The sequence below is a fragment of the Phragmites australis genome, chromosome 17 (genome assembly GCF_958298935.1).
Source record: "Phragmites australis chromosome 17, lpPhrAust1.1, whole genome shotgun sequence".
Taxonomy (NCBI): domain Eukaryota; kingdom Viridiplantae; phylum Streptophyta; class Magnoliopsida; order Poales; family Poaceae; genus Phragmites; species Phragmites australis.
The window spans coordinates 15,679,255-15,696,231 of record NC_084937.1 but is presented as its reverse complement, the minus strand read 5'-3'; the positions used below and the strand labels follow the sequence as shown (position 1 = coordinate 15,696,231).

Genomic DNA, 16,977 nt, shown 5'->3' with positions numbered 1-16,977 from the left:
TCCGCTACCGCCGTGGGGCTCCGGACAGCCCTGCCTCTGTCGAGTCTCGCCATTTCTATTGTCGTAGGGTTCTGAATGGCCCTGCCTCGTCGAGCCTCACCGCATCTACCGTTGAGGGGTAGCAGCCCTGCCTCCATCAAGCCTCGCCATGTCTACCACTGCGGGGCTCCAGACGGTCCTGCCTCTCTCAGTCTCACCATCAACGCTACCTCCAGTCGCCACCGCCGGCCTTTGGACAATATCGTTTCCATCGAGCTCGCCGCCCTCTGTTCCTTCGCTGACTCCACCTCCGAAGCCACTGTAAAGGGATCTCAGTGGCTTGTTTTCATCAGGTCCTGGCCGCTGTGCATCGGATGATGTCGACTCCGTCGAGCCTCCTCACCGTCTACTCCAGCCACAGGTGCCCAAGCTACAATGGCGAAAAACTATCGTGGATATCCTAACTTCTAAGGGGCTGAAGCTATTTCATTGTTCATCTGCTTGCCCCTCAGAACCTTAAAACCAGTGGATGAGGGGTGCTGTTGGGGAAACACCCCAACCCTGATGTACTTAGACGAGGCCCGATAGCATACTATAGAGATCATAATATCTCAATTACTACATCACATATAAAGATATGAAGAGCCCAAAATACCCTCCTACATATGTGATTGTAACACAATATCTTAAAAATAGAGTGGTCATTTTTCCTACCCTTTCTATCTATAAAATAAGCCTTAAAAGGGCAAAGGAGGACTCCAACTTTTCCTTATCAGAACACAACCTTCTCATGACTGCTTCCTCTCCTTTTAGACTTTCGATTCATCTCTAAATTTGAGCCTCCTCGTTGAAAAAGATTCTCGCCATGTTCTATTTGGAAATGCGGCACCAAACAACACTTTTTCTAGAGAGTTGACCAACGGCACATGAAAGAAAATATATGAAGCTTTGTTATCTAAAGATTCTCGCCATGTTCTCTTTGGGAATGCGACACCAAACAATACTTTTTCTCGAGAGTTGATCAACGGCACATGAAAAAGAATATATGAAGCTTTGTTATCAAGAAGTGCTAGTTGCGGGATCATTTTCTCAAACAAGACACAAGAGTAGTTGCGGAATCATTTTCACATTAGCACAGGATGTTCTCAGAGAGATAAATGAGAAGGATTAGAATATTCATTAAGTACTCTTGCTTAGCAGACATCTAGATCGCCTTTGCAAACGGAAAACCAAAATGCTTAGAATATTCATTTCGTACCCTCAGGTTCCACGGCGCCTTCTTGCGCCCGTGGCTACCTCGTTCTCGGTTACTTTGGCAACAAAAATGCTATCATCCACTTGAGTCCCTATATAATAAACACGTCAACAAGACTCAATAATACAATATATCCGCAATTATTACAATATATTCATCTTTCTACGGCTTCATTTTGACCTTGTCTTCTTCCCCTATCTCATCTTCTAGCTTGATCTCAACTTGCTGTGTTTCATCTTCCTGCTTCACCACTCTGTTTTTTGACTTCATTGTCAGTCTTGGCACTGTCTCCTTCCACCGGTTGCTTCACTATGGCACTGTTCCTTTCTCAGTCTCATATTCTAATAGAGAATTGATTAGATGCCTGACATTTATACCTACCAGCTTTTAATAGAGGCTATTTAGGAAGAAAATGTCTACAAATCCGAGAACCTCATCTGTTTATGAACAAAACTAAAAACTCAAAATGTCATCCTTTAGGGAACGGAGGGAATAATGTCTAATTGATTATTCATCAACGATCACACGAGCCAACGGAAGGGTGCTAAAAGAATGTCTCGTGGTTTCCCCACGCCCCATCCAAGCTAACTGTAATCATATCAGCCAATCTACCAAAATCGAAATTACAACTGCGAGATCGATTAGGGGGACGAAGTATCCGGCAACGTATGACCTTCTGATCTGGCCTCGTTCACATGTGTGACTTGCGGTGGAACTGCCATCCTGGGTAACAGTACGGGCACCGGCTGATCAGATGTTAAGACGCCCATTGCTTGGCCAATAGATGGCCGTGGTAGGAGAGAAGGGTCTGCGCACATGAGCCCAACCAGCAGCACACGCTCCATCTCCCCCTCGTCGAACTCGCCGTTCAAACGTACATCAGCCGCCTCCAGAATTGCGCCTTTCTGATACATTTCCCCGACGCGTTCCACGAGGCTAGCGTTCTGGTCTTGCTGACGGAGAAGTGGCGGCAGGCCGCACGCGATCTCAAGTAGCACGACCCCGAAGCTGTAAACATCGGATTCAATACTTGCCTCCCCGGTCGCCAGGAACTCGGGAGCCATGTATCCCTGGGTCTCGGCGAGTTTCGCTGAGCCTTGGTCATGGTGGATTTGCTGCGGCAGGCCGAAATCACCGAGCTTGGCGTTGAACGACTCGTCCAGCATCACGTTGCTCGGTTTGATGTTCCCGTGCAGGACTGGCTCGCGTCGCTGGGCTCCATGAAGGTACTCAAGGGCGACGCCCATGCCAAGCACTATCTTGTACCTGTGGCACATGGAAAGTTATGTCAAAGATGCAGTTCTTGCCTTATAGGCAAATGTCTGTTTAGTTCAAATGCTCTTATGTGTGTGTGTGTGTGTGTACCTCGTTGGCCATGTAAGAAGTCTTAATGTATTATTGTAGAGGTGCTCAGCGAGGCTGCCATTTTCCACGAATTCGTAGACGAGGTAAAGATTGTCGCCCTCTCTGCACGAGTCCAGGAGGCAGACGAGGTTCCCATGTCTGCATTTGGTTAAGACTCTAATACGTTCCATGTACATTCTCAACGCTTCTTCTGACTTTATTTTCAGCTTTTTCACAGCCACAGACCGGTCTGAGTTTGAAAAACCCCCAAGATAGAAGGAACTAAACCGTACATCTCCGAGCAATCGTTCCTCTGAGAAGTTATCTGTTACGTCTAACAGTTCGTCGTATGAACTATACCTTGGTTCACCACTTAGTTCACCACCTAGTTCACCACCTAGTTCCTCCAGAACTATATCTTGATTCGTTGCTCCAAAAGCATCCATTGCAAAAGGTATCTCCATTCCCGCTCTGCTCTTTTTACTGATACAGTAAAGGCAAGCAACTACTAGAGCAGTCACAGCAAATAGGACAGCACTAACGACAGAACCGACCACCACTTTTATATTTGATTTGCCTCTAAGACTGCGCCGACCTGTTGGGCAAAAGAATGAACTTAGCTTGGTGCCTAGAGAGAAGGCAACGGAGGCTCCAGAAATGTGATTTGTATAAAAAAAAAAGTAGCTTCTGATGATTAATATTTCTGAGTGGTGTACTACATAGCAATTAAAATACTCGGTTTTGATGTGTTAATTTTTTTTCTTTATATATACCAATGATCAAATTTCATATCTATCTACGGCAGCGCTATTCTACCCCCATAGTTACTGCTGAGAAATCCAATGTGAATTCCTGAACCACAATGCACGGTGCCACGGTACTACTGCACCACGTGCAGTACTAAGTCTTTCAGTAGTCACCGTCTGTGGAACTACTGATTTTTTTTTCAGTAATTCAGTGTGGGTGTAGCTGCACTCTAGGTTAGATTAGCAGGTGCATATCTATTTATATGAGTCATCAGAAATTCTGACTAATCTCCGCATTCACTGAAACCAGAAAGTTTTCAGGATATCAACCATCATGTGGCCTGTATTCTTGTCGTTAAGCGGTCAAGGCCGTGTGGGGATGAGATTATGAGAACGAGGCTCCACAAACAAAAACAAATTATGTTTCTGTAAATTCAATCTGTGCAGGGTGCAACATTAATAAATCTTTACCGGCCAGAGGAGGGGCGCTGGAGTTGGCAGGGGCTTCAAGAACATAACGAGCTTGTATTGGCAGATCGCCCTGCGCCGTAGCCGTGGTGGTGCTGAAAGACCACCAAAGCACTTGGTGGAGATCCACTCTTGAGCCGCCAGTGGCTGCAGAGAGGCCCATGGCAACTTGTTGCGGCAGATACCGCCCCAAGTCAACGTTCATCTTGAGGGCCACAGTTGTGCCGTTTGTGAAATCTCGCAGCGCGATAACGAGATCTTTTGTGACGTCGCTGTAATCTACCTGCAAGACCTTCGGTAAGCCGTCGGCGAGGTTCTGGACGACCTTGTACTTACCCTTCTCGGAGGAGATGGTGTTCAGGTCCACGCCTATGTGCGGAGACATGGTCGTGTCCCAACCGAAATCCCCGTGGGTGTCCAGCTCCACGGCTACGACACGCTCCCGGCCGGCTGTCGTCGTCGAGTTGAAGACACCGAGATACCCGGCCTCCGAATTGAGCGGCATCCTCGACGGGAACGCAGCGAGGAAGAAGGCCAGCCCGCCCCCGGATTCGGCCGGGCTATTGCTGCCATTGATGACGAAGGAAAAGCTGGTGGAGAAGCCCGTCACGTCGCCGGCGGCTTTGGTCCAGAGAGTTACTGGGTGATTGTAGGACACCCGGCCAGCTTTCGACCTGACGTTTCCGGTGAGCTGATCCTTGGCCAGAATGACCGAGCTGCCACCTGCGTATGCATCGCCTTCGAAGTATAGATCACCGCCTTGGCTGAAGGTTTTAGGATTGGAGAAGTTGTAGAAGAACGAGAGGGAGGTGGCACAGCCAACAGGTCCCGGCAGCAAAAGTAGGAAGATTGATCGCCAGGGCAGTCCAGGAGATGTTGTCTGTGCCATTTGATAAGCTCTGGGTTATCATGGGTTGTATGTGGAGTATATGATGATGATGCTCTGATTCCTCCTCCGGCTAATTACAAGGTCAACAATGGAATTTGCAACGAAGTTGCTGCGACACAATTATGTTATTGGAGCAGGGGCCTGGTTATCGCGTCCGGACAATATAATGACGGCTGACCAACAATTAGGACATCTTAAATAGGGATGGCGATGGGTATAGATTACCCATATGCTCACGAGTAAAAATCATAATGGATGCAGGTTTGAGTCATCTTATTTGCCTATGGGTTTTAGCACGGGTTTGATTTTAAACCAACCAGTAAATAGACATGGATATGAATAAGTCTTACCTATGCTCATTTCTCCCATATACCCGCTCTATGTATCGGACAATTGTTGAACTATTATCTCTATGTATAAAGTATTTAACATAATATCAAACTATTGTCTGTATGTGTAAAGTATGTGATATAATGTCGTATGTGTTAACTATACGTGAGATGCTTGTTAATTATATGAGATTCATGTCAGTTATACATGTAATGTATTTTTAATTGGTGATGTAGGACTGGGAATAGCGATTAGAGGAGGGTTAATAGGCGTCTTACCAATTTATTTCGAAACAGATGATCTTCTCCTTTTATCACCCAACGCATCTTAAAAACCAATGGCGGAAGCAAAACTAGAGAGAATCAAGTTGCTAATGAAATATCCAAAAAAACACATAGCTGTCGTGAATGTATATGAACCCTGGGTTCCATTGAAACTCATCTCACAGGTCATCGCCACAAAAGACAGCAACTTGAGGAAAGAAACATTCAAAGCAAAGAAAAGATCACCGGTAGAAGAAATTATCCAAGTTGATCTAGAGGCAAGAGAATCAAGACCCACTTGTATACATATATATGTGAATTTTATGCCTCTAGCAACAAGAAGAATAACTTCTCAAGGTGGAAAAATTTCAGCTCAACAACCGAAACGAAAACACAACGGAAAAGAGGAAAATTTGCAAACCTGCAAACTTGCAAGGGAACCAATAGAGAAAAACTAGAAGGAGGTGAATACAAGTACAAGAGTAAACACAAATTTTATTGCTTGCAGAGGTCAGCCCTATTTCAAACAGATTACAAAGATTTTTCCTCACACAGCTCTCACCTAATATAGAGGCTAAACACTCCTCTTAATCTTCTCTAAAACCCTAACGTAAAGCTCTCATATGAATGACTCAAGGGGCTCAAGTGGCTGGTTCACCCCCTCACAACAGCTGTACCTCTCTATTTATAGGCCTTGGGAGCTTCCTTGGATGCCAAGTTTCCTTGTTCGCAAAATACCTCTTGCTTACAATAGCCTCCTACCTACCACCGGAGTATTTTGGTCTATTTTCTGCTCCGTCCATCAAACGGTCGTGATGTCTTCACGACTTAGCTTCGCCTCGACGCAAACTTCGCGGTGATACCACATTGAGAAACCAAGTGGAAATGTACCTTGGTTTATATGTGATGAGTGATTGACAAGTGTGTTGATTTGATTTGATGATTTTTGGATTGCATGAGCATGTATATGTACTGCAATGATGATCAAGACTAACCAAAGTTGCAGAGAAAATAGAGTTGGTGTTTTTGTCTTTGAGTCTAGAAAAATTATAAAAGCTGGATCATCCGGTGATGGGGATTTTGTACATGCCGGATGTTCTGACACTCTGATGGGACACACGCTGGAGCATTTCAACTCTGAGGTGAAATTTGAAGTACACGCTGGATGATCCAACGATGAGTAGCAAGTACAGCGGATGCTTTGCCGGATCTTTTGTTGCAGAGAGGATGCAAATGGTGGTCTGGTGATAGTACACACGCCAGGTGGTCCAGCGATGGGTCAAAGAGCACATGGGAGCATTTCTTGTAGAGAGGATTGCAGGTTGCCTGGTCTGATGGTTCACACATGCCGAATCGTCCGGCGCTCAGGAGGAGTGTACGCCGAAACACTTGGTGTTCATGTTTTCTCTGAGATATGCTTTGAACTGAGAATTCTGATTTTGAGCTAATTGGAGATAGATTTGGGATATGTATTTGCTTGCCTTGTGTTGTGCAGGTGATGAATGCCACTTGGCAGCCAACGGCAGGATGATCGAGGTCAAGCGGGGTGATTGGTGCCGGATGATCGAGGAGGCCGGGAGGAGTCAAGGGTGATCCTAGCTGTGTATGTGGAGGTCAAGCAAAGGATGAGAAGATGGATGAAGACGGCGTGATGACGAAGTCAAGCGAAAGGATGCCGGTGCAAGTGACAAGGTGGCTCGAGGGATCAGGAGCGGGAAAGACTTGCCGGCGGTCAAGATCGCAAGACGGAGTACACGTGTCGACATCGGGATGCTTGCTTGGGATCAAAGCAAGCAGCACTGAGTCATGCTTTGAGAAGCATGCGAGGCAGTTTCCCGGTTTGACCTCAAAACCGTGGAAGGGTGGAGTGCACGTGGCATCATCGCGAAGCTTGCGTCAAAGCAAAGCTAAGTCATGAAGACGCCACGGCCATCCGATGGATGGAGCAAAAAATAGACCAAAATACCCTCGGTGGTAGGTAGGAGTGTAGTACATGAGAGAGGTATTTTGGAAAAAAGCTAGAAAATTTAGGGTCAAGAAACCTAGCCTATAAATAGAGGGGTATGGCTATGGGAGTGGTTGAACCAACCACTTGAGCCCCTTGAGCTATCCATATGAGAGCCTTGTGCTAGGGTTTTAAGGAGAGAAAGAGTAGTGCTTATCCTATGTATTAGGTGAGAGTTTTGTGAGGAAAAATCTTTGTAGTCTGCTTACAATAGGGTGGACCTTTTTGAAGTAATGAAGTTTGTTTTCCTTCTCATGCTTGTATTCACCTTCTAGTTTCCCTCTATTGGTTCCCTTACAAGTTTGCAAGTTTTTCGGTTTCCGATTGTGATTTTCGTTTTTGTGCTTGTGCTGAAATTTTTCACCTTGTTGGAGCCATTCTTCTCATTGTTAGAAGCATAAAATTCGCATACAAACACACACAATTGGGTATTGAATTCCCTTGCATCTAAATCATCAACTTGGAGAGTTTCTTCCCCCGGTGTCTATTCTTTTGGATCAAAATGTTTCTTCCTTCAAGTTGCAATCTTTTGTGGCTATGACTCGTGGAATTGGTTTCAATAGAACCTAGGGTTCATATACAACTATTGGAGCCATGCTTTCATTTGCGTTCTTGATTTCAACTTCCTTCTTTCAGATTTTTCTTGCACTTGAGTTTTTTGAGGTGTGTTGGGTGAAACAAAAGGAGAAAGTCATCCAATTCGAAAGAATTTGGTAAGACGCCTATTCACCCCCTTCTAGTCACCGTTCTCGATCCTACAATTGGTATTAGAGTCAGTTTGGTCACCTGTTGACCTTAATCGGCTTTGTGATCCGAAGGAGACAATAGAGAAAAGTAGGAAGATTCACTATTTGATGGCCATAATTTTTTGTACTAGAAGGTGCGTATGGTGGCTTATCTTCTAAGCCAAAGAAGTGCAATTTGAGAAATAGTTGATTCCAACTATGAGATCCCTGCTGCTCGTATGACTCAGGTTCAAATCGAACACTATGAGGCCAACAATAAGACCAGAAATATTTTGTTCATAATCCTGAATCAGAATGAGTTTGATAGGGTCCAGCACATCCGTACTGCCTGGGAGATCTGGTCTACTCTGAGTGTCTTTCATGAAGGCACTAATCAGATTAAGGCTAGACGCCAAAGCACATACAACGAGGAATAGCAAATGTTTGTGCAAGGACCTGGTGAATCTTTGGATGCTACGTTTGCTAGATTTTATGGAATTATTAGCAACCTTAGATCCACTGGTGTTTTGCCTTATTCTGATAATGAGAGGGTGATCAAGCTTCTCTATGCTCTTGATCGTAGCATATGGGAAGTGAAGATCTCGCGCATTGAAGAGTCACCAAGTTATGACATATTGATTTGTGATGAACTCTTCAGCAAGCTAAAGTCCACTGAGATAGCCAAGGCGGCTCGGATAGGTCTCAGAAACCCCCTATCTCAGAATATGGCGTTGGTTTCCTGATCTAATGGTGGCAATCAGGCTAGAGCTAGCTTATCTTGTCCTAACACTTCACCGAGTGGATTTGTTTTGTCTTCCTTGGTTTCTATCATAGAGGAGTAGGTGGACGCACTAGATGATGAAGTCCTTACGCTCATTATGAAGAATTTCACTCGCTTCTATAACAACAGAAGAGACCGAAGGAAAGGGATCTCTCGTGCTTGGTTTGAGTGTGGTGATACTACTCACTTCAAGGCCGATTGCCCCAAGCTTAAGAAAAGGGAAGACTGCGACCACGACTACGACAAGCACAAGAAGAAGAACAAAAAACCTTTCTTCAAGAAGAACCACGAAAAGATGGCTAAGAAGGCGACCAAGGCGGCTTCAAGGGTATTCGTAGCATCCACTACGTGAAAAATGGACATAGGGTACACTGTTTAGTGACGGGTTATTACATGACCTGTCACTTATGTCACCTCGGGTTGTGCCCATTTATAGACTCGTCATTGATACCAGACAATAGGTGATGGTTCATAATATTACTCCTCACCAATAACATAAGTGATGGGTAATAACTAAACCCGTCACTTATGACTTGGTCATAGGTGACGGGTCCCCCTGCAACAGTAATAAGTGACGAGTCATGTTATAACCCGTCACTTATAACTTAGCAAAGGTGACGGGTCTCCCTGGGCCAATTATAAGTGACGGGTTATAATGCAACCCGTCACTTATGACTCTTGATAGGTGATGGGTAACCTTATCACCCGTCACCTATTACTCAACTCTGTTTTAAGAGCTGGCCAACCACTGTGCAGGCGAACAGTTACTGCATAGTGCTGTCTGCACAGTGGCTGGCGATTTTCACCGGCTCCTCTAGGGATTCTCCAATATCTTGTTGACTTGAAGTTTGAATTGGTGCTAGGTCATTGAAGGTTTGCATCTCCCCCTTTCCTCCTCCTTTCCTCTCCTCCTCTAAACCCTAATTGGTAGATTTATTGTGTTTTGAGTTGTAATTGACCGTTTTGCATGTTTATCCAAAATCTTAGTACAAGTGAGTTGTATTTATGTTAGATTTGATATTAGATTTGTCCGATATACCACGAGATGCCACATATCTAGTGTATTTGTAGGGAATTTTTAATCGTGTGCTTAACCACGAAATTCAGGTCATTGTTAATGAAGAATGAATGTTTTTACATTAATTGTAGATGACGGACAGAAGTTGGATGTACCTCGAGACCCGGACTTGTCTGGAGTACCTGAGCAGGGTGAAGCATTTCATGAGTGTTGTCTTGGCGGATATGATAGATCGTGGTAAAACGGCAATGTATTGTCCATGTCATGACTGCAGGAATGAAAAGAAGTTCCTGAAACCAGACAATATCTATGCACACTTGGTCATGCATGGATTTAAAGAGAATTATACATGTTGGAACAAACATGGAGAAGAAGGCCTTAACGAGGGAGAGATGGATCGGGCCCTCCATACCGATAGTGTGGATTAAGGACTTACACCTGGTGAAAATGGAGCATGATCTCAGGGATGAGGACATATTAGGTTTGAATGATAATGATATCAAGGATTTTGTGGAGAATGTGGACCAGATGGTGTGGGATATCGAGCGGCATGACGAGTATAACAACGGTGAGTTTGCTGAATTCTAGGACTTTGTGCGGGATTCCTAGACGTCCCTTTATCCCAATTGTAAGCAGAATTGCACACAGATATTTGGGAACCTAAAGCTTCTACAGCTGAAGGCAACCCATAGTTGGACTCACAAGAGTTTTGAAGCATTGCTGGATCTGCTAAGGGACATGCTACAAGAGGGGAACTTGGTGCCCGAGGGCATCTACAACGCGAAGAAGATAATTTGTCCTTTAGGACTGGAAATAGAAAAAATACATGCATGTAAGTAGGATGGTATCTTATTTCGTTGAGAGTATGCAGAGCTGGATCACTGCCCCGTGTGTGGAACCCATCGATATAAGCGTAGAAATGACGGTGGTGATGACAAAGGCAAGAAAAGTAAAGGTGGTCCTAGGAAGGTGGTGTGGTATTTTCCTGTAATTCCCCATCTGAAACATATGCTTGCCAATAGAAAGGAGGCCCAATTGGTGCATTGCATAAGGAGGGTCGTAAGAATGATACAATGATACGACACCCGGTAGATTCCGCTCAGTGGTGAATCATTGATTCCACATTTGGTTGGTTCACCAAAGAATTGAGAAATATTAGATTTGCTATGAGCACAGATGGCATGAATCCATTCGGTAACATGAGTACCTCACATAGCACCTGGCATGTTGTATTGTCGATCTACATCCTTCCACCCTGGCTTTATAACAAGCGGAAATACTTCAGGCCTTTAGTCGATGATCTTAAGAAACTCTGGTCAGAAGGTGTCGAGGTTTGGGATCAGTACAAGCAAGAGTACTTTACCTTGTACGCCATGCTGTTCATCACCATCAATGATCTGCCAGCACTTTGTAACTTGTCAGGTCAGAGCAAAAGAAAAGGTGAAGCTTTCCCCCATTGCTTAAATGACACATGTAGTTTGAGGTTAAACAACTCAAAGAAAATAGTGTACATGCAGCATCGATGTTTCCTTCCCAGGAAGCACCCGTACCAAAACATGGACAAGTAGTTCGATGGCACAAGGGAGAAAGTGTTACCTCCGAGGCATTTTAGCGGGGAAGATGTCCACAATCAGGTCAAGAATATCAATGTTGTCCTTGGCAAGCGAAATCAATCCTCTAAGGATGATGAACAGTTAGGAACGTGGAACAAAAAATCAATACTATTCGAGCTAGAGTATTGGGAAAAATTAGATGTTCGCCACTCTATCGACAACATACATATAAAGAAGAATATCTGCGAGAGTTTGATTGGTACATTGCTCCGAATGAAGGGAAAAGGAAAGGATCATGAGAATGCATGAGCTGACCTTGAAGAAATGGGCTTAAGGCTGGAGCTCCATGCATAAGATACGGACAAAGGAAAACACCTACCCCCAGCAGCTATGTATTCTTGAGGTGTATGGGCCATCCTTTTTTGATATTATGGTACATCTCACTGCTCACCTTGTGAAGGAGATACACTACCTTGGCCCCGTGTTCCTGCATCACGTGTTTCCATACGAGAGATATATGGGTATTCTCAAGTCGTACGTAAGGAATCGAGCCTTTCCTGAGGGATGCATCATGCAGGGTTACGTGACGGAGGAGGCATTGGATAGGTCTATTAATTACATTGACTCAAATAAGCCAATTGGCATGCCTAAGTCTCGCCATGAGGGGAGGCTTGCAGGTGTGGGAGTTCTGGGGAAGATGGCAATAACTCCTGATCCGAAGGCTTACGACCAAACTTATTTCCTTGTGCTGCAACAAATGAGTGAAGTGTGCCCATATGTCGATGAGCACAAATAGATGCTGCTTGAAAAGAATCAAGGGCAGACCGAAGCTTGGTTGTGAGGCAACATATGTGAAGGTTCACGACTTAGTTTCGAGATCGAATCAGACAATCAAGTACTCTTACAAGTGCTCTGATAAAAAAAAACTGGCATCGGACCCTATATACACAATTTTGACATATCAAGGGTACGATATAAATGGATACACATTTTACACGGTTGCCCAAGATGAGAAGAGCATATAACAGAACAGTGGTGTCTATATAGATGCTTATGACAACAACATGCAGAGGGGCACATACTACGGTCAAATAGAGGAGATCTGGGAGCTGAACTACATGGGATTCAAGGTAGCCCTATTTTGGTGCCGTTGGGTACATGGGGCAAAGGGCGTCACTAATGACAAGTATGGGTTCACTAGCGTTGATCTCAAATATGTCGGATACAAGTTTGAACCCTTCATACTCGCTAAAGATGTTCGCCAAGTCTTTTATGTGACTGACACAACAAAGAATAAACGCCATGTTGTTCTCACTGGAAGAAGACGCATCGTCGGAGTTTCAAACGTCGTTGATGAGGAGGAGTTCAATCAATTCGATGAAATTCCCCCTTTTTCTACTACAGTCGTGCCATGCCTTTCGCCGATTGAGGAAACTCCATACATCCGCCCCGACCATAACGAAGGGATCCATGTCAAGAAAGCACGAAAACGGCGAATTTGAATTTTAGTGTCAAATTTGTAATATTAATGTCAAATTTGTAATATTAATGTCACATTTGTAATATTAATGTCAAATTTGACTTTTAAGTTATTTGAATTGTTAATGTTAATGTTAAATTTGAATTTTAAGTTTCAAGTTATTTGAATTTGTAATATTAATGGCAAATTTGAATTTGTAATATTAATGTCAAAATGTGATGGGTCATACTCATAGGTGACAGGTGACATTCATCACCCGTCACCTATGACTTATGCGCATGTGGCCGAGTCGAAGTGAAAGGTGACGGGTGACATTTATCACCCGTCACCTATGACTTAGTAAAAGGTGATGGGTGACATTTATCACCCATCACCTTTTACTTAGGTGACGAGTGATAAATGTCACCCGTCACCTATGACTTGTATGTATATATAATCTAGCTCTTGCCCACGCGTGCGCACTCTCATTTTGGCTAAGTTTTTTGGTTTCGCGCGCTAGGGTTCGCTGCCGCTGTGACCATTGCCGTCCCCAGTCTTCTCCTCCCCGTGCCTCCCCGTCTCTGATCTCTCCTCCACGCCGGCCTCCTCCTCCCCGGCCACCTCCTCCCCGGTCTCTGACTCCCCGACGCGCCGGCCTCCTCCTCCCCGTCCACCTCCTCCCTGGTCTTCAAGCTCTCCTCCGTGCCGGCCTCCTCCTCCCCAGCCACCTCCTCCCCGGTCTCCGAGCTCTCCTCTGTGCCGGCCTCCTCCTCCCCGGCCTCGTCGTCCTCCCCACTCAATGAGTTTTCCTGTTCTGTGATGATGCTGTGTGATGATGCTCTTGATAGTGATGATGCTCTATGATGATGCTCTATGATGATGCTCTAGACAATGAGTTGTTTTTGGAGTATTTCTCTATGATGATGTAGTTGAACTGAAATTGAGCTCATTATCTAAGCACAATAGTATTTAGGCCTGAGTGGTTGCTCTGGACATGTGTGTTGGTGATACATTCTAAGTTTTTTTTGGAGTATTGCTCTGTGATGATGTAGTTGAACTGAAATTGGGCTCAGATAAAGGCTTGTGATGGTGCTACAGTTAGTTTTTTTTATATATGCTACTGTCAGTTTTGTCTTGGCTAAGTATGTTCAGTTCTGGGCCCTCTGTTTGTTCACAGTAGCACTGTTTAGAGACTCTTTTGATTTTTGTCCAGGCTCTGTTTGCTAGTTGAGAACTTAGGTAATAGCCCAATTGATGACGAGTTCAACAGAACAATTAGGGGGTAGGACATTTAATGTCTTGGGGCCAATTGTAATACATAGTCTGAGAGCAATTTCTTATATGTTTCATGCCTATTGTCAGATCTTTGAGCAATTTCATATATGTTTCATATGCTGTTTCTATGTCATGTATAAAGATATCCATATGGTATGCTCCTGTCATTATTGTTTTTACGGAATATGGATATATATGCACTCATTATCACATTTTTTTTACAACAATCCACTATATTACTCGATGATGAATTGAGAACAGAATATAATAAACTTGATTTCTGATCTGAGTAGTATGGTTGCGAGCACTATATTACTCGATGATGAATTGTTGATACGAGATTGGGCATGTCATGCTAAGTACATTAGTTTCGACCTGATTACTCTCTAGGTTTTAGTTGGCTTTGGCAGCTCCTGGAGATGAACTGATGTTCACTTGTTGTGTGTCTATGCACCTGGAAATCCTGTTGAGTTCATTCTCCCATGAGCTTCCATGATGTTTTATCTTTAGAGAGCTTTGTTCAGGTTTTGGAAACTAGTTGAGAACTTAGATGCATGCCTAGTCGATGATATGTCTATGTAACAGCTAGGGAGCAGGAACTCTGAGTCCTGGGGCCAGTTGTAGTGTTCTGAGAGCAATTCATTTGCAATATCAACCTGCTGCTCAATCACTGTTTTAGACATGATGTATGATTATCGAAATTAGCCTTGATTTTTTTCCTTTCCTCTATTGAGAACAGAATATACTACACTTGATTTCCATGGGGCAGAAGAAGACTGTCATCCCTGAGAAACCAAAAGCACAGAGGACGCTAGCACTAGAGGGCCCCCTGGCACAAGTTGGGGTAGATAGGAGCCCAATCCCGCACCCGGCATCCTCCTCCAGCAGCAGCGAAAGCTAGTATCACAGCTCGAGTCCTGACCCGTCACTGAATCGGGAGGGCCGACGTTGGGCAAGTGATGAAGAATATAATCCCACTGAAGAGGTATTGATGCGAGCGAGTCAATACATTTTATACTTGTTGAATGGAGGAATATTCTTTGTTTATGTCAACTCCACTTTTTTCTCTCTAGATGGCAGCTGTGCAGTCTCCAAGTTAGACAGTTGGTAGTGTTGCACGAGCCCAAAAACCAAGGATAGAAACACAGTGGCCAACGGACAAGGTTACCATCATGGTAATCGATGCTGATGGGCTGCCAACGGATGAAAAGGCCCTGAATAGATTCTGGAGGGTCGCAGGGCTCATTGCTCGGGAGAGGGTGCCGATAATGACTAAGTTCGAAGACCTCAGTGACGAAGCGAAGAGGTACTTGTTCAATAATGTCGTCATGGAGTATCTGGAGTACCTTGGAAACATGAGCTAGCATCAAAAGAATGCCATGGTGAATGCAGCAATGAAAGCGATCGTGAAACTTCACCGAAGCTTTAAGAGCAAGCTTGTGAATCGGTACTTAGCAAAAGGGTTGACATCCTTCGAGAGCTACACGCACTTGAAACTGGAAGATTGGGATGCTTTTGTGCAGATGAAGAACTCAGAGCAGTTCAAGAAGGAGAGTGAGGAGAAGAAGCAGCTTTGGGCTAAGAACAAGCATGACCACAGGACTGACGTAGCCGGTTACACTGGGAAAAGGGTGAAATGGCAGATAGAGGATGAGAAATTAGCCAGAGAAGGCCGCGAGAATCCTTGGAATCAATTCCCAGGACTATTGCGATCATATTTGCGTGCAAGGGGTGAGCTGTCCGAAAGTGGAGAAATCACATTCAGAAACAGCGAAACCCAAGCAATCACAGAAAAAGTCAAAGAAAAGGCAGCCGAAGCCATCCAAGGTTCTTTCACCGGGGTCAGGGCATGTGATGTTCTCACAGCGGTGCTGGGAAACCTGGAGCATCCAGGTCAAGTGCGAGGTGTATCAAGTTCCTAGGGCTGGAAATACGGCTTTCCTGAAGACATCAGGATGTACAAGAAGAGGAAGAGGTCGGGTGCAGTGGATGTGGATGCATTGACATGGGACATCACCCAGAAAGTTTACTTAAGCATCATGGGGCAGCTTGCAGCAAAGGGAATAGTGATTTCCATGCAACAGGATTTTAGCCCCAGAACTGCAGGGAAGAGTAGTTGCGCCTCCAGGGAGGTCAAGCAACAAGTAGCTGCTGCCGAGACTAAGCCAGATACAATTGACCTGCTAGAAGGGCCCACGCCCTGTAGCCTTGTAATTAGGCCTGGCGGGTATCACCTCGAGGTTGCAAGGGGCCAGGTGCTTCTAGGCGTCCGTATCTTACATACGGTCCCGATACGTGTAGGCTATGCTGTGGTTATGGTGGACATGGTACATAGCAATGCCACCGATCACGTGTTGGAGGTCCCCCCCCCCCCCCCAATGAGGAAGTCATAACTCTTGGTGAAGCTCTTCATCAAAGGATCCAGTGGAAGAGGGGCGACATCGTGGTCTACAGTGCATCCTAGTCTGGACGAGCTCCATGTGCACCGCCACCGTGCCGCTCACTTTCAGAGAAGGCAGCTTAACTGCCTTCTCCTCTAGAGAAGCCGGCTTCACTGCATTCTCCTCCGCATCCGGCAGCCTCGCTTCCAGACCCAATACCGTCTCCCCCAGAGAGCCCAAAAAAGAAGAAGGAAAAGGAGGTCCAGAAGAAAGGATCTAAGAAACCCCGCCGGAGATGTCAAAGGCCATTGTACCGGCGAAGTCGAAGGCCATTGTACCGGTGAAGCAATCCATGGACATTTCACCAGTGTGGACTCAGGCCAACACGAAATTAAAATATGGGAAGCCCTTGATGATGGTAGATGAGCTAGAAAGGGCAGGAAAAGCATGTGTCAACCTGCATAATTACTACGTACAGGCTTGTAGAGACAGCAATGCTTAATCCA

General features: G+C 45.0%; 1 protein-coding gene across 1 annotated transcript; it reads right to left on the bottom strand.

The window, feature by feature from the left end:
* Positions 1-1,688: 1,688 nt before the first annotated feature.
* On the bottom strand, positions 1,689-5,054 carry LOC133896618 (L-type lectin-domain containing receptor kinase IX.2-like). Its single transcript, XM_062337217.1, has 3 exons — positions 3,796-5,054; positions 2,600-3,173; positions 1,689-2,500 (listed from the first exon to the last, which is right to left on the bottom strand). The coding sequence occupies exons 1-3, from the start codon at positions 4,679-4,681 to the stop codon at positions 1,876-1,878; spliced, it is 2,085 nt and encodes a 694-aa protein (XP_062193201.1). The 5' UTR covers positions 4,682-5,054; the 3' UTR covers positions 1,689-1,875.
* Positions 5,055-16,977: the final 11,923 nt, after the last annotated feature.